The following is a 21,488-nucleotide window of genomic DNA, read 5'->3' as shown; positions in this document are numbered from 1 at the left end:
ATCATACCCTGCTGCTCTACTTCCAGGTGCATCACAGGAGCCATCAGCCCATCAAAGGCTCATATCTGTAAGTCCAGAGCAGCACAGGAGGGTCAGCTATGGGACCTGGGAACCGCTGACTAGCCATCTGTGTGCATGTGTGATGGTCAGTATCAGCAACTGGAGTTTTGAGGGCTCATAAACCCAGCTGCCAGCAAATGGGGACAATGGGATGAAGGAGGTAGCCACTAGGCAGAATGAGTGTCTTGAGCCTCACTGCTGAAGGGATCCACCTTGTATATACATAGACATGTATAAGTGTTTATCTCTACATATATATATATATGTATGTGTATTCCCACTAGTGAACCTCTATCCAGCTCAGTCAGAGGGGGGAGAAGGATGAGGATGTCAGTGCTGTCTGTCTGTAATCTGTGTGGCTTGCCATGGACACATGTAAAAGTGCACCCTGTGTGTATGCCTGCTGGGAATATATCTTCAGCCTCAGTACTGGCTGGATAGGGATCAGGAGATACAACCCGGGGATACAGAGCAGCAGCAGCAGCAGCCTCACCTTCCTCAGGCTGTTGCATTCAGTATATTTTCTTCTAATAAACCAATCTTATCCACTGAAAAGAACACAACAGCAACATGTGAAGCACAGAGATCCTCATCTCAGAAAATGGCAACAAATTAGATGAATAAAAAAAATAAATTATGTAACTGATAAGAGGTATTTTATATTCCACGTGCCTTGTCAAAAAATACTTTACCCTCTAAATATCTACTCTTTGGACTAATGACTTCATTAGTATCTTAATGGTATTTCTCATCAATCAGCAATCTTATGTTTGTTTTCAACAAGAGAATGTTTGGGGAACCTGTTATGATGATTGAGCTGCTTAATCAATTCCAGATAAGTCAAGTACCCCGAGCTCTGTGAGCAGCAGAACACTGGTGTCCTTCTCTGTCAAATATAGATAAGGGATGGCTTCTGTTTCCAGTGCAAACATGTTGATGACCATGAGAACCCCTGGAAACAGGATCATTCTTACTCCTGCTTTTTGTGGCTTTAGTGAGTGACCTTGGGTCTGAATCTGCCATCCTCACCCCTTTGGAAATCAAGAAGCAGTAGCTAGTGACAGTGGCATCAGATAAGTTAATCAGAAAGGTACCATGGCTGATGACCTCTTTGTCATGCTTAAGCTAACTGATAAGACTGTAAAACCCCTCCAGGGCAAATAATCATTAGCTAGCTTCATTTTTTCAGGGGTGATCCAATGCCAGAAACCTTGTTGGAGCACTGTTCATCATAAAGCCCCAGTTGACAATCAGAGGGGCGAACATAAATCAAAATCATGAATAGACACGAAGCTAAATCAAAATAATTTCTATAGTTCATGTGACCTCAGTGCACCAGTGACCTCCAGCACCTGATTAATCTTTTCTAGCAATGTGGAACAAGCAGACATCAAATAAGTGTCTGTGCAGAAGGGACAAGTTACGTGATACACTTCCTTCAGCAGACATACCACCTAAAGAGTCCTCAGTCCTCCTCCTCTGTATCTGCTTCATCAACTCTGTTTACACATATCACTAGTCTCTCAAGTGCTGCATCAAGCTAAAAATAAACAACAAAAAAAAAAGCAGAAGGTTGTTATTTATAACCAGAATAATTTCAGTCATCATGTTTACAGTGCAAACCTCCCAAACCACAGGGGAAGCTGAAGGACGGTATTGCTGTGGTCACGGGAAAAAATGACAAGGATGGAGGGAGGGAAGAAGAGGGGATTTAGGATGGAATTATGAACTTATATTCCAGTTTCACTGTTGAAAACAAAGCATAAAGTAAGTACCTTACTTAACTAATACAAAGTTTTGAAATGTCTCCAAGGGTCCTCTATGAGGCTGTCTTCCTAACACTTTCTGGAAGGATTTGCCCCTCTGCAGAACATACTACAGCCACTGACATGCCTGAAGAAATTCCTGAAGAACTGTTGCTTCTGATAAAGCCAAAAAAGGACTTCAACACAGAGCAGACACTCTGAGGAAGTAGAAATGGTAACTATTTATGCAGGCTAGAACTCTCTTCCTACTAGTTTTGAGTGAGAAGTTCAACTTCCCAATCCACGTTAAGATCTGCATTTAGAAGAAACATTTCAATTCCTGGCAGCTGCTTTGTTACACACATTTTCTCTCTACCTTCTGTGTGCAAGGTACCATACCAAAACCGACATGAGCAGTGAGTAGGCCATGACTTATGTCAGATCCGGTCCCCATTTATGCAACTGCTGCTTGGTTAAGATTGTATTATCCAAGTGATAGTGTTTTCCTTTCTCCTATGTACTTAAGGGTGTTGCTTCATGTTCTGAAGGTGATTGCCAGCCAGCAGAAAAGACCTTCCTTGACATCTTGATGCTGACGTTACGCATAAATGCCATGAGTGCACAGCAAACTCAGGCCAATACTTCTTTTCCTTGAAATATTTAAAATTAATAGGAAGCAAAACAAACATTCAGAGAAGTTTCTCTGATAAGTATTTTACAACAACTCCCTGCTTTATTTGCAGACTCACCTTATGGCTTCTGATTTCTTCTGTGGCTGATGACAGAGCTCACATTTTAATGTGAGACTGTCCCTGTGCCTGTTCTGAACTATAGAAGTAGTTCAGACTAACCTTCCTACGGCTAAATAAATGATTCCACAATCCCAAACAGAGCAATCAAATAAGATGGAAAATACAGGAAAATTGCTTTGGATGATGCTAGTTACCAGTTGGCACTGAACATGTTCATATGTTGAAGATTCTGTGCTACAGAGCACAGGAATGATAAAACAACGTACCAGGCTCATGTCCTTGCATATATACTTTAATTTTACTAGGCTACTGAAGCAGAGGATTTTCAGATGTGTTGGTCAGATCTTTATAAATCTGTGGCATTTATTAGGTAGAACTGAAGATATTTATGCTCTGTGAAGAGCTTTTGCTCATCATCCAAGCATGCAGTAAAGCTGAGAATCCACTAACCAAAATATTATCTATACCAGATTTGTAAAGACACCAGTCACAGAGTTTAGTGCAAACAGGTGTGTAGGGGCAAGGAATTCTCCAACTGACTCTTCAAGTGTGGTTGGCAGAACAACCCAGCACAAATGGACTCCTCCAACAGCTCACAGCAAAACAACATGCCACAATGAAGGAGCTGGAAGAGCAACAAGGGTGCCTGGGCTGAGGATCATCAAATGAAACGAAGAAAGGTTGAGTAAGTTTCTGGTGACTTCTTCCTGCAAGAACTTTCCTTCCCCAGAAAACATATGCAAAGGAAACAAATGCCAACAGATAGTAGGGAAAAAAATAAAAATCAGAGTCACTGCATTTGCAGTAAGTTAAATATTCAGGTCACCTGTTCAGTTATATAGACACAAATGCAGCATCATCGATAGCATTGCAATGTCATAGGGAAAAAGATCACAAGCATCGATTTTAAGTATGAAACTGGAAAAGAACTAAACCCAGAAATATATACTACAGACCTGAAAACAGGCAAAGAAGAAGTCCCATGCCAAATTCCAAGCTGAAAAATGACATGGACCAGAGACAGAAGATAAAGAAACAGTAAATAAATAGGAAGGGCTTAGAAACCAGTGTTAAGTCAAAGCTGTGGAGCCATGGCACTATCCTAGTGAAGGGGAGACACAGGCTTAAATCCCAACACGCTGAAGTGGTAATCAAACTTGGATCCAGCTTTCTCTGGGAAAGTTATGACAGCAGCAGCAAACCTTCAGTACTTAGAGGAGATATTACAGATGCCTGTATCTATGAAAGATCTGTGGTTTTGTTTCAGACGTGACTCTTCAGACATGCCTGAACATAGCAGAACTCTGTGAGAATAGGATCAGGCAGTGTTCCCTGTGGACAACTCAGAGTAGCAGTCCGAGTTTTTTCCTGGATGGTGCAGGGAGTTTTGAACTCTGCTCCATAAAAACCAGGTGTCCAAAATTGAAATTTTGTAATGTCTACCTAGATCAATCCTTAATTGTATCTGGGCCCAGTAGAATGACTCCAATAAGGATGTTTCAAACAACAGACACTGCGATCTTTGATATGGACTGGAAACTCCTGTCCATGCTTCATTATGAGAGGTTTTCCAAGGAATTCTCAAGAATACCAGACTTGCTCCAGAACCTGATTTCCATAAAACAGATTAAAATGAACAATTTGACCTCAGCTGTAGCTCAGTCTAGGTGTCAGAATCTTAGCTTTTAGATTAACAGATTAAAATCTATTAATTATCTAAAAAATCCAAATGCCTAACAAACCAAGAACTCAAGCAAAATGGGACATACAAACAAAGCAGAATAGCAAAACTTACCTGCCACCTGTACAAAATGGGTAAGAATTCTTCACAGAATCCTAGGGGTTGGAAGGGACCTCGAAAGATCATCCAGTCCAACTCCCCTGACAGAGCAGGATCACCCAGAGCACATCACACAGGAACGTGTCCAGGAGGGTTTTGAATGTCTCCAGCGAAGGAAACTCCACAACCTCTCTGGGCAGCCTGTTTCAGTGCTCTGTCATGCTCACAGTAAAGTTGTTGGGGTTTTTTTGTTGTGTGGTTTTTTGTTGTTTCTTTTTTTTTTTCAGTGAAGGCTGGAGAAACAGAGACTCCACCAACGCAGTGAAAATACAGATTCATTGCCAAAGAACTCCCAAGAAGGGAATCACACTATTGTTTGTCACCTTGAAGGTCTTTTCAACTTGCTACTGCACAAAAGACACAGTTTCTGAGAATAGTAGTCCAAGTTACTTCATAGGCCAGTTGTTCACAAGTGTAATCCTATGAGCACTAATAAAATCTAAATCTTACCAACGTAATTGACTTGCAAAACCCATTCAACTCTTTGCACAAACTTATAGACATATCTTGGTATCAAAGGTCCCAAGGGAATATTTGCTACAGCTACAGACGGACATGATAGCTGCTTCATGGCTCAAGTCTTGAGATCTGATGGATGAACCAAACACAGCACTTCAGTAAGCTCTTAGCTCAGAAAACTGGGCTCAGTTTGTGGCAGAGGCTAAATACCTCACGACTTCCTAGGCCCTTTTCCCCATGATCATGCTCAGCCATCTTCACTTTTTTAAACTGTATGTCAGCCTTTAAGCATACTGTTACCCTACACAGAGTTTGTACAGTACAATCAAAAAAACCACATGAGCTCTGGACAGATTACTTAGGCAGATGAAACACAGTTTAGTGATCAGAACCCAAGCCTGGAAGGAGAAGCAGGTTTTTTTCTTACTGAACTTCAAGTTTTTCTTTACTGAAATGTGATTCTGGTTATAATCCAATATTGCCTCAGCTCCCCCCACAAATATACCTGTAAGTGTAATGAAGCTTTTAGCTCAAGACTTCCGAGTTAAGGCCCTCAAGTCTATACAACAGGGTCAACAGCTTTATCAGCTATCAACAGCAACTTTGCATGGGTGAAGCTCCATTCTCTACGCACTCCATTTCCCCATTCCATTTCAGAGATGTTTCACAGTACATTGCAAGACAATTAACAAAATAATTTGGTTCAGGAATACTGCTAAACACAGTACTGGAATACCTATCATGTGTCTTGAGAAGGCTTGGAACTGACATAAACCAAGTATTAAAAAGGAATTTGAGGAAGGCCAATGTGAGACTTGATCCCCACAGAGTTAAATCAGTGCAAGTCAGCCACATATGCTTGTTTCTGAAACTGTGCAATTAATTACCTTAGTTTTTCCATTTGTAGAGTGGCTACTAAAGCAGCATCGTACCTGGGAAAATTCTGCTATGTAAATCAAGACACCTGTTAGCCCAGAATAGATTCTATTGCACATTTAGTCAAAGATATTTTAAAACTCTGTCTGGCATGTTTCATTTTCCTTTGTGAAACCTTTGACCACAAAAATACCAGTGGCCAGACCCTTGTTAAGACTGTCAGTCAACTCCACCAAACCAATACTGTGCAACTGTGTTAAGTGTGATAGATACGAAGAATTATAAATGTACATTCTGCCAAGTCATCAGCGGAACTAATGGCAGTAATTTAAAAATACTTTTCCTTTTCTTATTACTGGATTATCTCTAACAGCCTGCTGCAACAGCCATTTGGGTTATCTGAAATTCTGAAGCGCCCTGAAAAAAAGCTTGCAGCTGTATTTCAATGTTCAGAGAATTAAAAGTTTTGCAACAGTAGTGCAGGCACCAGCACAGCAAATTTAAGCCTACTTACTTTCCTGGCTGGCTTTTCCCAGTTGCTCTCACTGATCCCTTCTAAGGAGCTCAAAGTGTTCCCCACAGTTCGCAGACCAGAGTTTGAAAAAGACTGACACAGTGAAAGCCAGAGTCTTCTTATTTGCCAGAAAATTAAGGGGAGGGAGGGATAGCTCAGCCAAGGTTTTGGAAAGGTGTTGCAAACCTTCGGGCTGGAGCGAGCAGCAAAGCACCAAGCAGTTACGTGCTGTCATTACCAGACAGTCGCTCTGCCCCAAACTGACAGCCCGTAGCTTCAAGTCAGGGGGTTGCGGCCGCGAGACGAGGAAATGAACCGATCCCGCACCCTTCTCCGGTTTCCCCTTTCACGTTTCTCTCTCCGGCCCCCCCGGGCGCCCGGCGCGCTCCCGGCAGCTCCCGGCGCGCTCCCGGCAGCTCCCGGCGCGCTCCCGGCAGCTCCCGGCGCGGGGCGCGGGGCGCAGCCCCAGCTCCGCCGAGCCCCAGGGCGGGGGCGCCGAGCGGCTGCCGGGCCGGGCACCGAGGCGAGCACCGCCTCGGGGACAAGTGCCTTCAACAGCGCTCCCGTGGCCCCAGGGAGCTCCGCCGGGGGCCGGCGGGGAGGAGCGCGGGGTGAGGAGGCAGGGACCGGCGGGGAGAGGGGGAGAAGGGAGCAGGGGAGGCGCGGGGAGAGAGGCGGGAGCACCGGGCGAGACCCACGCGTCCCCCAGGCCAGTCCCCGGCCCGGGATGACCGAGCTGGAGCCGCAGGCACCGGGAGACCGGGACCCAGACCCGGCGCTCCTCACGGGGAGCCTCATCCGCGCAGGAAGGAGAGACCCCTCCGGCGCCGCACGCCGCGCTCACCTCCACCCACCCGGCCGAGCTCCGCTCACCTCCAGACGCTCCCCCCTTCCAGCCCGGCGGGGAACCACGCACCCCGACAGCCGCGCACCGCCCCGCACCGCCCCGCTCCGCGCCCAAGGTGAGCGCAAGGGGCGCGGGGCGGGCGCCGCCAGCCCCCCCTGCCGGCCGCGGGCGGGGATGGGACTCGTAGTCCTCCAGGCAGCCCCCGCCGGGCGCGCCCCCGCCGCGGCCTACAGCACCCAGCATGCCGCGGGGCTGCGGTGCGCGCCCCCGCCCGGCGGCGCCGCGGCGGCCGTTGCGGGGCGGGGGGCGCGCGCGGGGCTGGGGGGCGCGCGCGGGGCGGGGGGCGCGCGCGGGGCGGGGGGCGCTGCCGGCCCCTCCCGTGCGTATCATCGGCTTCTGATTGAACTGTGAACGTTCGGCGGGGGCGGCCGAGGCGGGCGCTGGGTCGCGGCGGTGCCCGGGCGTTCCGTCCGCCGGGCCGCTCCGCGCGGCGCCAGACGAGCCCCCGGTCGGGTTGTCCCGGCGCTCCCCGTGAAGAAGCTGCAGGATTCGCTGCCCATAAGGGACCCGGCAAAGGAGGCAGCAACGCTCTGTCCCGCGATAAATGCCGCGCGTGCAGCCGGTGCGGGACGTGGAGGTGTGCCGGTCGTGCAGGTGCTGATCGGATACCTCAATGACTTACAATGAGTTTTCTTTTCTAACGAACAGCGTTGTTTTTGCCACCTTTGCTGCCCGAGAGACCCACCTGTCAGCCTGAGCCCGGGGGGTCAGCCTCGCCAGGGACGTGCGTTACTCGCTCAGGGATGCAAAGGGCGCACAATTTACTTGTGAACACACAGGAATCGGTGAAATCTCTTCACGGATCTCATCTTTCAGACCTCGGCAGATGAATGTTTTCCAACATCCCCATAGCTCTGTCTCCGCCCCAGGAGAAAATGTTTTTCCTCCTCTCAGCTTCTTGGAGATCTGGTTTTGTGTCTAGAACTGGTAGGGAAAATAATGTTGAAAATCTTACTCCCTGAGACCACGAACAAAACAGTGAAAAATGTTCCCAGGGATGTATTATTTTGAAAACCTTAAAATAACTCCTGACATTTTAGCCCTTGTTACAGTTTAAGAGTAACTTAAATAACATTTAAATGAATTCAAGATGAAATACAGTACTTTACATTTCAGTGTTGTCAGAGAAGTTTCAAGGTCTAAATATTTCAAAAGTTCCAAAAGTTATTTAAAACAAGATGTTTCTTATAACTGGTTTTATTAACCAGTTATAACTTATTTTATCCAAAATAGCCTGTAACAAAAGGGCTTTTCAGAGTGATATATTAGAAAAGCCACATGTATCAGGCTTCACATAGAATGGTGCTGCCTGCCAAGTGTTATACAGAACTGGGTAAATGGAGATACCTTGGGAAATACATAATTTTTGATTCATATTTATTTATCCAAAACGCTATATTTTTCTGAACCTGTGCTTATACACAGGGCACAAAGAGGAGGGAGGAGAGAAAGCCTGAAACAAACATGAGAACAGTAGATTTCCTGCCAGAAAGATCCGCAAAGGTATAAATGAACTTGAATGTGACAGTAACTCACACTGCAGAGGATGTTACACTAATTGTGTCAATGGCTGCATTTACATACTTGAACTGAAGCTGGTTTTAATTTCTTGGGCACATTTTACTGTGACCCCCTGGGGAGGTTAAGGGTTCTCTTTATGCCTTCTTCCAGCATGATCTAAAATGGTAAAAGATGCTTCACTTCTTCGGCTCTGAGAGAAGGGCAGGGATTAATATAGTGCTGAACTCAGCAGGGACAAGATGAAAAGGGGATTTTTGGTCACAACAGAAAAAAAGGGAGGGGAAGTGAATATAGAATAAACAGTATGAGTGATTGGAGAGACTAAAAAAGCTCCCGTGGAGGATAATTAGGGGAAATTGGTTAATGACACACACAGCAGTGGAGCTGTGTGATGACAGAGGGCCCAGTGTGAGCTCAGAGGCCTTGTCTGTCTCACAGGGGATGGTGCAGCAGGAGCCATCGCTCTCTGCAGCATGAGGAAAGCTCTGGGGCACCACAGGGGCCAGACCAGCACCACTCACTGGTTTGAGCTCCAGCTGATGGGCTGTTTAGTTCACAACTTCCCCAAACAACCACTGGTAGCGAGTGTGGGCACAGGAGCTAGCTGAGGGGCTGGGGAGTGTGGAGGCTTCTGGTTGTCTTATTGGCGTGGACATCCCATGTCCAAAATCCCAAATTAGTAAAAGGCATCAGATGGGCTCCAATGACTGAGTCACTCCTGGTTGCTCCCTAACTACATTTAGAGTTCTTCTAATAATGAGATAACTTCCTAAGGCAGACAAACCTCTGTATCTATTTCACCACTTAACACCAGTATCGGGACAAGTAAAAACAGCTGAGTTAGTAAAGTCAAGGTGGACATCTCCAAGTTGAAGTGAAATGCATTTATAATTACAAGGATTTTCCTACTGATTTCAGTGGCAGTTGGCTTGGTTCTCAATTTACTCCTGTTAATTAGTTACTACCCACATCCTATACAGACACATTAGTCATGTCAAGCTTTATTACTGTCCATAAGAGCACAATTATTCCAGCAGATGGCCGAACATTAGGATGTTTTTCTTTTTTACTGTGAGACCTTCCTTCAAAGTGGTTGAACTCAAATAATACTAAATGTCCCTTGAGAAGGTTGTGATATTAAATGAGCTAAGCTGCATATCCAGTCATGAATATAAACCAGTTGAATGGGTCTTGGAGTTATCAGCCATATCCCGTGGGCTCAGCAAATAGCACAGCTATTTCATTTATTTATTTATTAATTTAAACCATTTTTACTAGGTGGTGGCTCAAACTCTCCATCAGGCTCTGTGATAATTAGCCATCCATGGGCCTAAGTCCTTAGGCTTGCTGCCAGATTGAGAAGACATGGGGAAGAAAAAAACAACAGTCCTAAAACATCAGTAACACGGAAGAACACTTGACAGTTCATCCACAGGTCACCAATATGACTTTTGCAGCCTTGTATCTCACTGTCATTTCTTCCAGGAGCAGGTCCACCACCTGCAGATGGTAGGTGCTCCATCTCCTTCATAGGAGATGTGCTGCAAGTGGTTGTGTGGTCTCAGCTGCTCTAGGCTGCTAGCAGCCCTTGCAGAGCTCTTTAGGGCTGTGCTGAAGTCAGGCAAGCCCTTTTCCTGATCTCTCCAGCCCGGGATTAGGGCAGCTCCCCTTTACAGTGTGCTTGTTCCTGTCACTCCAGTGTTGAGTCACATTTAGTTAAGCCTGGCTGCAGGGTGAATGGAGCAGGTCCTACCTTGCTGCTGGTGTCCGGCTCGCTGGGGGTTTCAGGAGCCTCCTGCTGGCTTCCTGCTGGGATCATAACCAAACCCCATTCTCCACTGAGGGATAAGTGATGGGACGATGCTGTGGCCAGTGACATTTGCCCTGAAGGGTCAGCAAGTAAGTAAAACATAAGATCCATGTTTATGGCTGTTGTCATGTCTCTTTCTAAATGTTTTCCTATCTAGCCTAAACAAACCAACTTGACTTGGAAGCTCAGGGTTTCAAGGGCCTTTTTTTTTCTGCTGTACTCTGCAGTCTCTCCAACTTGTTTATATCTGTATTTAAGTGAAGGGCTCAACAGCTGGCAACTGCTGTCCACTTTACCAGCACTGGCAGCTGTATGTATATTTACCATGTTTTACCATAAATACTTCTATCAATATAATGGAAACCAGTTGTTTTTTTTTTTGACTGCTTTACACTGTTGATTCTATTCCTACAGTTTTGCTGCCTAGCCAGGTACTCAGCCACTTGGTCTGCTGGTACCTTGCTCTTTGATAATGTCTTGTCCTTGAGTGTATTTGTTGTGTTATTTAATTTCTACCTATTTCTTTAAACTGAAAAGTTAATGCAAAGCCTAACTCAGTCTTTCAAAATACTTGTGCTACACTTGTTTCTTCTCGCTAAGGTGATGTTATTGCCTGTGGATGAAGCAAGCTCAAGAGAAGAACATTCAGGGAAAATTATGAGAACTTCAGGTTTTGGTTGTTCCATGAACTCCAGCAGGTCAGAGCTTCATCTTTCTGTATTTTTATTACATTTCTTTTATGTTCTACTTACTCTACTGGACCATGGGTTAGTGAGCTGACAGGAGAAATGAGGACTATAAGGCATACTCAAAGCATCAGGTTTCATAGTTAATGACTGCCAAAGTTTTACAGCAGGAGATAAGCTTATTAGTAAATTTTATGGCACCGTCACTCTTTTATTGCCACTGATTATGTGCTGTGTCCCCCTTGCTATTTTAACAACTATTTAATGTCAGATGACTCATTGTTTTCAGTCATATGGGAAGAAAAATGAAACAGTACATGCACTGAGCATGCTGTATGTGCATGCTGCCTTGAGTGCTGTAGGAATGGAAAAAATCTAACGAAGAACTTCCTGGAATCTAGAAAGTACAAATGCCAACATCACTTGGGAATCTGCCAGCAGGGATGATTTTCTTGAGGAAAGCATAACCACAGTTTGTAGTGAGTTAAGGTGCAATGCCTTGGGGGATTCCTCAGTCTTCATGATGACATACATTATTCAAAGAAAATAAATACCATTGTGAAAAGCAGCTTCTCTGATTATGCTGGTCAATTACCTGGACAGAGAAGTCAGGTTAAGTGCCTCATTGTATCTAAAGTCTTTAAAATAAATCAATTTCCTAGCAACACACTAGCTTTGCCACATTTTAGATTGAAGTATCACCCATATATTGACATATTAGGACAAATAAAATTATCTTTAAAAATACGAGTGTTTATATCTTGCATTTTTGTTTGTTCAGTGGGTGAAACTTTTATTACAATATTTTAAAGACTCTTGCTCAAACATTAAGCTATTATATTCTTTAATAACAATTTTTTTTTTCTTCCTGCTCTTTCTCTGAATAGATCCTTTGTCTTGTTTCAATAATTGAAAGCACACACACTGCTCTCCAAAACAGTTCAATGAGTTTGCAGCTGCAGGAAGCTGAGTGGTTGCAGAAAGTTTCCAGGTCTGTCAAAGGTCTGTTGCATGATTTTTATCAAGTCAACATTTTGGCTAGTTGGTCACTGAATGACCTTTTTTCCTGCACTTTTCAGGTACCTTTGATCAAAAACCTCTTAAAAAGTTAAACACATTTTAGATGGCTGAACATGAATGTGTTCTGCTGCAGACCAGGATGGTGCCAGAAGCAGATACAAAAGCTCTGAGCAGGTATGTATGATAGTTCTCTGTGATGAGGAGCAGCTGAGGGAAGAGGGATTGTTTAGTCTAGAGAAAAGGGAGCTGAGGGGAGACCTTATCACTCACTTCAACTGCTTGAAAGGAGGTTGGAGTGGGGTGGGAATTGGTTTCTTTTCCATAGTTACAAGTGATAGGATGAGAGGAAATGGCCTCAAGTTGTGCCAGGGGAGGTTTAGATTGGAGATAAGGAAAAATTCTTCACTGAAAGGTCAAGCACTGGAACAGACTGCCTAGGGAGGTGGTTGAATCACCATCCCTGGAGGTGTTTGAAGGGCGTGTAGATGTCATGATTAGGGACATGGTTTAGTGGTGGACTTGGCAGATTTAGGTTTATGGTTGGACTCAATGATCTCAAGGGTCTTTTCAAACCAAAATGATTCTATGATTCTAAGAATTAGCAACTTGGACTGTTTCAAACAAGGTTCCTTAGTGCTACTACACTGTAGTTCTCACACCTACTGGCACATGCACGCTGGATTTGTGAGAGCATGTGTATTGGTCAGTGGTCCCATTCCATCCCTTGCACTAGCACCTGTTCCAACGACCACGTTATCCCCACAGGTGGGACTGGCAAGATCTCTTGGTTGGTGTTAGTTGCAAAGTGCTGTTAAGTGTAACATACTACATATTAAAAAATACCACTGGTGTTTGCATTGTAATCTAGGTATTTAGTAAAATAATTTGGTTTATGATTTCATGTAAAGCCTGCATGGCTTGAAAAGTCTAACGTCAGAATTCTTTGTTGACATTATTTTTATTGAAGCATGGATCTTTAGCTTGGTTCACCATAAAGTGAAGCATTTTATTTATGATAATAGACAGTTTAGGGCTATAGGGGCATTATAACGTTGCTGGTGTAGATACAACTTTATCAGAAGATACAAACATGACCCGCAATAGAAACAAACACCAAAGAGAACACGATGAAACGTTCACTGTTTACAAATCACTCCATTACTACGGACACCAAATGGCAGTTACTGTAAGTAAATCAGTTGCAGAGAACTGACTACATTTAGACAGGGAATTGGGAACTTCTGTTTGGGGCTTCATCAACAAATCCTTAGTAGAAAAAACTTTAATGTCAAGCATTCTTTTTTATCCACAAAACAATGCTAACCAACAGACATGTCAAAGAATAAGACTGAAGGATATCAACGCTTTACAACTACTTTTTGCAATTATCTTCTTGATCAGGTACTTTGATATCTCTTTTTTTTTAATACATTTTGTCAGAAGGTAAATAGCCCAAAAATCAGCAGCAAAAAATATTACAACAACAAAACAAGTAAATACAGTGCCAATGTGTCATGTTGTCGAAGAGAATACAAAGAGGACAAACAATGATAACTTAATCATATAAAATGACACAGAGCTGAAATACAGTGCACTTAAATACCTATGTGACCAAGAACGTTAAATTATGTACTTAGTAAGTAGGTTTTTTTAGACATAAAATCTGAAAAGTCTTTGTGCTTAAACTTTTTTTTTCCTGTTAAACAGAATTAGTTGCTTACTTCCAATACTGCCACTGTAACTGATATTACAACAGATCACAATTTCCACAGACACATCAACATTAAAACATTTACCTATGAGAAAATAAGTCACTTCTCATTAGTTCACAGTGCGAAAAAGTGGTGTACACTCTGTCTTGAGAGAGGCTTTCAGTTATTCATTAAGCCAGTTGCAGAAAAGTCCTGATACCAGACGCAGTGCTAGATTTAAAGAATGGAAAGCAACACATCACATGTTGGGAGGAAAAAAGATAAATTTCTCGTTTCTTCATGGATATCGTCTAAGTGACCTTCGTCTTCTGTTGTAGAAATGCCTGAGCCCATGTTGCCGTGAAAAATTCATCATGTAATTTTGTTTGCGAGTGCTGTTAAAACCAAAGGGCAGGGGGGAGGAAGAGCAGAGTGTCAGTTTTTTATACATAGTTTAAACTCTTTCAGAGCAGTCAGCTAGTGGGACAGATTCTTCTCCTTCCTTGAGTGACCTTTCAGCCCTGTGTAAAGCGGTGTGTGTTGCACCCTCAGTACATCAGCAAGGTACAAGGTGATTGAGAATCTGTCCCACTTTGCTTTCATTTACAATTCATCATCGTAGGGAAAGGTTAAAAGCTTTCAGCTAATGAAAACTTGTGCTGCCTAGGGCCAGATTCACTAAAGCTACATGCACTTCATACCCTCTCAGTATAGGGCAATTCTCCACAGTGGGTGTATACTCCAGTTATCCTTCTGTCTTGGATCATAACTGCCTTATCTTGGGAGCAGAAGAAAAGCTTTAGTCCACTTCCATTAGCTTTCACTTTCGTTATATAGGAAGTGAAGTACAACGCTTCTACGCAGACTTAACATTACCCTCCCTTACACCCCTCATCCAAAATTAAAGAAGATCTAGGAAATATGCATCATCACATCTGGGAGTAGAGACCAGGCAAGAGACAGCCTGACTGCAGCCTAATGGAAGGAAGGACACTTGTTGGGAAGACCTACCTCAGAATTACATAAGAATGGAAAGGTTTGTCTATTCTGAAGCTACATACAGCATGTCTCCTTTCAGACCTACACCTTGGCAGAGCACTTGGCCAGCCCTGTAGAGCTGCCAAGCTGTGGCTGTGAGAGAGACAGTCTCTCTTGCACACTGCACTGTAGAGTCCCAGGGTATGGGAAAGACCCTCTGACAGAAGAACTACTTTTAAAAATAAAAATAGCATCATATACTGCAGCCAGACTCTAGTTTTCAGCCCCTTTCTCTGCATGGAAGAGTGGCATGCAAGATACGCCCATAGGTGCAGTCAGAGGATGCAGTTTCTTTCAGAGATCAGAGCACAGCACTAACCACGCAGACCCAAAACCAGCTCCAGCAGCTGCAAAGAGCTTCACCCAGGAGAAACTGCTGGTGACTGCGTGGCCAAATTTTCTTTTGGTTTCCAGGCAAAAGAAGCTGCAAAATTACAGTGAGACTATGCAGTCTCAAGCTAATTTCTGACTCCCTCTCCTACTCCTCTCTGCCCACTTAGGACCTTGTGCTTTCCAGGCTCATCTTGAAGTGGGAGAAGGATGCCTGGCCTAAGCATCTGTATTCCAAGGGACTGAGTGTTGCCAGGAGTCTCCATCAGATTTTGAAGGTAATCTGTGAGGTAAAGGCCTGCAGTAGACATTCAAGTCATCAAATCTCCCTTTTGTGGGTGCAAGTCAGATTTTCACTTGTGAGTTTTCTCTGTGAGTAAAAAGTAAATACTCATATTGCAATCAGTCATACTTTCCTCTCTAGTGCATAAGATGATTTTTAGTGAATGTGGCCCTTAGGAAAAAGAAATAATTGCATGCTTTGCCAAATAAGTATGATTCTCCAGAGGCAGGGACAGATTCGATACAGTATGATAACTTTGTCTAAAAATGTATAACAAAATTACATCCTTTTCTACAGCTGATCTAGAACATGATTGACTAAACTGAATAAAAGCAATTGTGTCAAAATCTAGGATATAAACCCTTGAGCAATTCCAATTTCCAACTAGTTTTCCAAGGCTTTGCAAATTTTTTCACCCAATTTTACAGGAAAATGACACTTTTTTTTCTTTTTCTTTTTCTTGTTTCCCCTGGAATGTACATACAAGAACAAACCAAAATTGAGCTCCTGGTGCCAATGATAGCAAACAGATCTAAACTTGGCACAACTTTTGGTGCTCTCACAGTAAGGCAGTGCTCTAGAGCATTAAGCAATTAGGGGAGGGTTGACTTGTCCTGATTTCTTCAAGTGAAAAGGTCTATGCTGATATGTAAGAGTTTTGTGTGAGAGAGTGCCAGCAGTAAGTCTATATAGTTCTAATGCCACTTGGCAGCTCAAGTGCAAAGAAGCCTTGAAGACCAGTCTTTAATCTGGTCCTGTACTCATCTCCGTGCAACATCACCCTCACTGCAACGCCAAGTGCTTCACTGAGAAGGTAGGAGGGAAATGACAACCCTGAATCTGCTCTTGAAAGTGGCTGCCATTGGCCATGAGCCTTGAAGGAGAGCTTAATCTTGCCTTCACTTTAATTGCCATTGCCTGGGAGGCAGGTTGTTCCTTACACACAGGGCCTTCAAGGCACATCCCACCTCTCAGCAGCCAGGGCATTTGCAGACCTGCCCGCCCAGGGGCTTTTGCATTCCCTCATCTCCCTGCTGCCTTTCGTCTGTTTCCATTCAGCAACAGCTAAACAGAGTTTTTCAAGACCTGTTTAGGACACTGCAAGATGCACCTGGCTTCTATTTCACTTCAAATGCTCAACTATTCTGTATCTGGCCTTAAAGTGATGATAAAGATGTTTAAAACAATGAACAAAGAAAAAAAACAAAAGAAAACACAGCAAAAATAAAGGAAAAGAAAGACTTGGAAAAAAAGGAAAATAGAAGGAGTTGCCTAATAATTTTAAATATTTACTTTTTTTTTTTTTTTAATATGCATTCAGTCTGTTTTGCAATTTTTAAAGATGATCAAGATGTTGCAACCAATGGAAATACATCTATTCCTTGTCTTAAACCAAACACCACAGCAGTGCAGTTTGTGAAAAGTACAAGAAACTAAATTCCTGAGAACTAAATGCTCTCTTTTCTTCTTCTTTTTTTTTCTTTTTTTTTTTTCTTCACTTGCAGTAAGATGTTTCAAGCTTGTTCTCCACCAAAGTCTGAGATGGGCTTTCCAACTACTGGTTGGATGCCACACAACATGTTCATGCCTGCCGTATGGCATGATTTTAACTCCTGCTATAGGTCAATAGGTATACTCTGTATATTGTGGTATTGTGTCTTACTGTATAGTATGTGTAGTCTGGTATCCACAATATGAGAGTAGCTCTATTTATTTTTCTGAATTAATTTTATATATTGGTAGGAGGCAAGCACTGTATAAGAGAGATCAATAGTGCTTTACAAGATCACAATAAGAATTATATAATAAAGTCTGCAGGAGTACTTACACATTTCTTGCATTTGGTGGATTTAAGAGGGGTTTTTTCAGTACTATTAATAACAAACTTATTATGTGTTTTTACAGACTGATAAAAGGCTTTACCATACTTTTGCTGCTGGTATTTTGTTTGGAGCAGCCAAAATGTGATGGGGAGCATCAAGCTATATTAGGAATAGGTACCCTTCTATTCCATACCCTCAAGGGTATGGAGGGGACTTTTGTTTGAATGTTGGTGGCAACTCAGAGGCTGCTTTGCTAGTGTGTCATGGTGTGGTCAGCAAATGCTGAGCCTTCTGCCTTTTCTGTGCATTCACTGAACCATCAGATGAAAAGTACCATTCCAAAATAGTTTTCCATGTATTGCTGATGAAGCTAACAGCAAAAAAGCAATTAACAGGAGCACCTACTGTGTAATCTGTGTGATAGTTCTGAGTGCATTAATATTAAAAAATAAATAGAAGATACTACTATTCCAATTTACATAGGAAACTACGTAATTTCTGAAAAAGTCACTGAAGTTATATTAGTTATATGAAAACTATATGCAGCCAATATAGAAGAGAACTCTATCTAGGGCATATTAAGATATTAAGTAAATACTTAGATTAAAGCAACTTATGAGAAGGAGTTGCTCTGCATCTCTAGTCTTTCATAGAGCATTCTGGCTATTGCATGTTTCCTAAAGTACAGTTTGAACTTCAAGGCTGCAATTTAAGATTTGTGAAAACAGAGCATAGCTAAATGAAATGGTAAAACCCCCCAAAATATACTAATATAATTTGTTATTTTAATGCTTTTATTTTTAATTGATGGGGCATAATAGGAACTAAATAGAAGCAACAAATATTTGGATAACAAAACATGAACAGAAAACAGCAAAGACAGGCCTCTCAGGATTAGGCTCAGGGTAAATTCTGTGGCTGACTTACAAATGCTATTTTAGGAGGGTACTGTAGTGAGAAAAGTGATGTGCTTTGAAGTCCTGATGGCTTCTATCAATGACAGACCTTCTTTGGCTCTTGTAAGGTCAAGATTTGAACCCAGAGCTCAGTCATGTTGGTTTGTGGTATCTGTTTACTGAACCAGCACAAAGTGGCAGAGTTACAAGAAATTTAAGAACTACCTGGCAGACACTTGCTGCACGTCTATGAGGCATGAGTGACCATGTCACCATACAGACTGACAGACATACACCACCTGGCTGTGCCTTCAGCTCTGTAACCACTAATTATGGAAAAAAGTGGGAATTCCCCCTTGGAGGTAAGAGGTTGCCCATTCAACACGCTGGGTGCCCTCCACTTGCAGGTCTCATTGCACCACAGGAGAAGGAGAAGCTCTTCTCACTGTAGCCTCAGTGAAGTTTCTGTGGCACTGGGTGAGCTGCCAAACACTTTCTGCTAAGTTTAACTTCCCCTGATGCTCCCTGCAGGATCAGGGCCCTCAAGAAGTATGTGGCATAACTCAGAGAGTACAAATGATTTTCCATCAACCCATTATTGACAAAACTTTGGGAAAGAACTGTAGCTGTAACAGCAACATACATTTGACACTGATTCAGGGAAAGCACTTACCTTATTCTAGTGTAAAACCAATGACAGCAAACAATGAAATACAACACAAGTTAGAAAATGCCTTTCAATGCATGCAGCACTGTGATTAGTCATAAAACCCTGATGAGGTTTAGAGGCAATATAGGACTTTTCATCTCTTTTGAAAATAAAAATTGAACAAATTATTTCCTGATATTATATATCAACGTTTATATTTTTATTTTCTATAAAATTCAGCATGCACTTTCAAGAAACATAATAAAAATGTCATAAAAGCACAAACTGCATCATATTAAATTTGGCATAAATGTTGTGAATATTCTGATAATTACCTCATTTTTTACCATGAGCACTCCTTGTTAGAGCCACAATATATAATTTGTATTTCAATATTGCAAAGTAAGGATAAACATTCTTTGTGCCAAATGCAACGTAAGTTCTCACTAAATCATTTGTGCCAAAAAATGTGAGAATATCTTGACGATGAAGAGCATGGAGTGATGGCTATGGAGAGATTTGTTCAGTTTTCCAAAGGTTAGCCAGAAGATAGTAGGTGGGGTTAATATTTCTTGCATTCCTTGCACAACTCACATTCCCTTGGATCTCATCACAAGTTTTGGGGTGCAAAGAAAGTAACATCAGACCCTTAGTGTTTAGCTTATCATTGCCCATTCTCAATACCTTTGACCAGAATTGAGCTTATAGGAGGCCAATGAGGGCCTGCCCTAATCACAAAGGAATGGCAGTACCAAATGCACATGCAAACAAGTGTGTGGTGTCTGTGCAGCAGTCAGGCTGAGAGCTGTGCCTCGGGAAAAAACAATGTGCAAATGAAATGCTGGGTTGGACATGGGCTCTTCTTAGGGCAGAAATACAGAGCCACTGAAAAGCACTCCTCCTTAAGTCTGAGGTAAAATACTTTTTAATCCTAAGAAGAGCCACATGGGACATGTGAGAGTTGTGCCAAAGCTTTTGGTACGAATAAAGACAAAAAATGCTGTACTAATGAAGAAAATTGGCACTAGCTTTAAAAGGAACTGGGCAACTCAATAACTAATATCCTCTCCCCACTACAGGTCCGATGTCAGCCATTGTTAAAATAAGTTGGCATGTGGTTAGTTGGCAAGAGTAATTTAATATGTAACATATTCAAAGCAGGTACTGCATTTAAATTGTTTGAAAGAGATGCTCAATTTGAGCATCATTTGCAGCTGCATCACAGCCTTAACAATGCTGCTTTTTTAATGAGCGATTCAAAGAACTCGTTCAGAAGTGGAATGATCCTGAATAACATACAAAAGCACCTGCCTTTGGCCTTTCTTATCACCATCAGGTATTTTGCATGCATGTATAATCTGTAGGTTATTTTTTTCCCCTAGCAAACTTATCTTGGAAGCAAAAGGGAAACAAAGAAGTTGCATCCTGAAAATGTGTTTGCTGGTAAGAGGATGATGGCTTTTGTCTCAGAAATCAATTAGACTGAACAGAGTGTCCTGACCCTGTGCATCAGCTGTAAGTGGAGTCTGTTCTACGACCTGGCAGCTGGGCTTGTGATAGAACTACTTTCAAATGTTTGTATTGCTGAGAAGGGCTGAGCCATGAAAGCAGGTATTCACAGGTTTGTCCCTGAGGTGAGTGCTGTAAGGAGGAGCAGGGGCATCCTCCATCTTGGATGGGAAAGAAAATCAAGAAAGTCCTTGGTGATGCTACCTCCCTACAGACCAGCTCTCCCTGGGGGTGTTTCCCTGCCAGCTCTCTTGCTCTAGCCCTTAGTCTGCCCAAGAAGAGCATGGCTCACTTGCCTGTGGGCTGAGAGGAAGCTGGAACAGCACCTAGGTGTGCACGCAGCCAAGCCAACACTTGGGGCACGTGGGAAAACCAGGTCTCTCTGGCAGCCCACAGGGTAGCAGAGGAAACACAAGACAAGATGTATGGAAAGCCAGGAATTCCTGTATGCCCCAAACCACACCTTCTGGTATAGGTTGGCTTCTTGCTGTAACACCTCACAGGCTGGAGGCTTGCCTGCTGAGGCAATGTGGGCAACACAGCTCAGAAACAAACATGAAAATCTGGGACTTAAACTAGGGCCAGTGAGGATAATTTTGATGATGCTCAGAGAGGTGTATGGAGTCTCATTCCTGTGGGTGATGGAGTGCAGGGCAATTAGAGGACCAAGCACAGACTGCATGAGACAGAGATTGTCAGCAGGTCCCATAGCCAGGGGTGCTCATGGCTTTCTGAGGGAGGGTCAGAGTGCCAGCAGGAATTACTGCCAATTTAGGAGGCACAGATCTTTTCTAAGGTATCCCAGCTTTGGGACAAATAAGCCAGGCAGAAGCCTGCTGACCCTCCAGTGACTCCCTATAGAATGAATGGGAAGAGGTAATGACAGCACCTTGCTGAACGGTTTTATTGCAGGCCATGCCTCCCTGCAGCCAGGCCAGACAGCCCCAGGGTAGCTACTGCCCACAGAGCTCTCCTCTGGCAATCTCAATGGACGGGCAGAGCACCTGAGGCACACTGCCTCCTTGCCTCTCCCTGGAAAACTGCCTGGGCAAGGTGGCTTGGTCTCCCCAGAGGTAGGC

The 21,488-nt window shown here is 43.3% G+C and overlaps 2 protein-coding genes across 6 annotated transcripts in view; both read right to left on the bottom strand.

Annotated features, from left to right (window-relative positions):
* The window catches only part of SLC26A5 (solute carrier family 26 member 5), a 34,933-nt gene extending 27,708 nt beyond the window's left edge, over positions 1-7,225 (bottom strand). The window contains exon 1 of one of the 5 annotated variants that reach the window (XM_051623204.1): positions 7,120-7,225. The gene's annotated coding sequence lies outside the window, so the exon portion shown is untranslated. Of the gene's footprint in view, positions 1-6,246; positions 6,411-7,090 lie in introns of those variants that run through there. The other 4 variants (XM_051623191.1, XM_051623212.1, XM_051623200.1 and 1 more) reach the window with 4 other exon arrangements.
* Positions 7,226-13,129: 5,904 nt separating this feature from the next.
* Positions 13,130-21,488, bottom strand: part of RELN (reelin) — a 288,920-nt gene continuing 280,561 nt past the window's right edge. The window contains exon 64 of the mRNA XM_051610928.1: positions 13,130-14,276. Coding sequence (XP_051466888.1) covers positions 14,180-14,276 — 97 coding nt within the window. The 3' untranslated portion in view covers positions 13,130-14,179. The remainder of the gene's footprint in view (positions 14,277-21,488) is intronic.

The sequence above is a fragment of the Apus apus genome, chromosome 1, assembly GCF_020740795.1.
Source record: "Apus apus isolate bApuApu2 chromosome 1, bApuApu2.pri.cur, whole genome shotgun sequence".
NCBI lineage: Eukaryota > Metazoa > Chordata > Aves > Apodiformes > Apodidae > Apus > Apus apus.
This window is presented reverse-complemented; position numbering and strand designations above follow the sequence as displayed.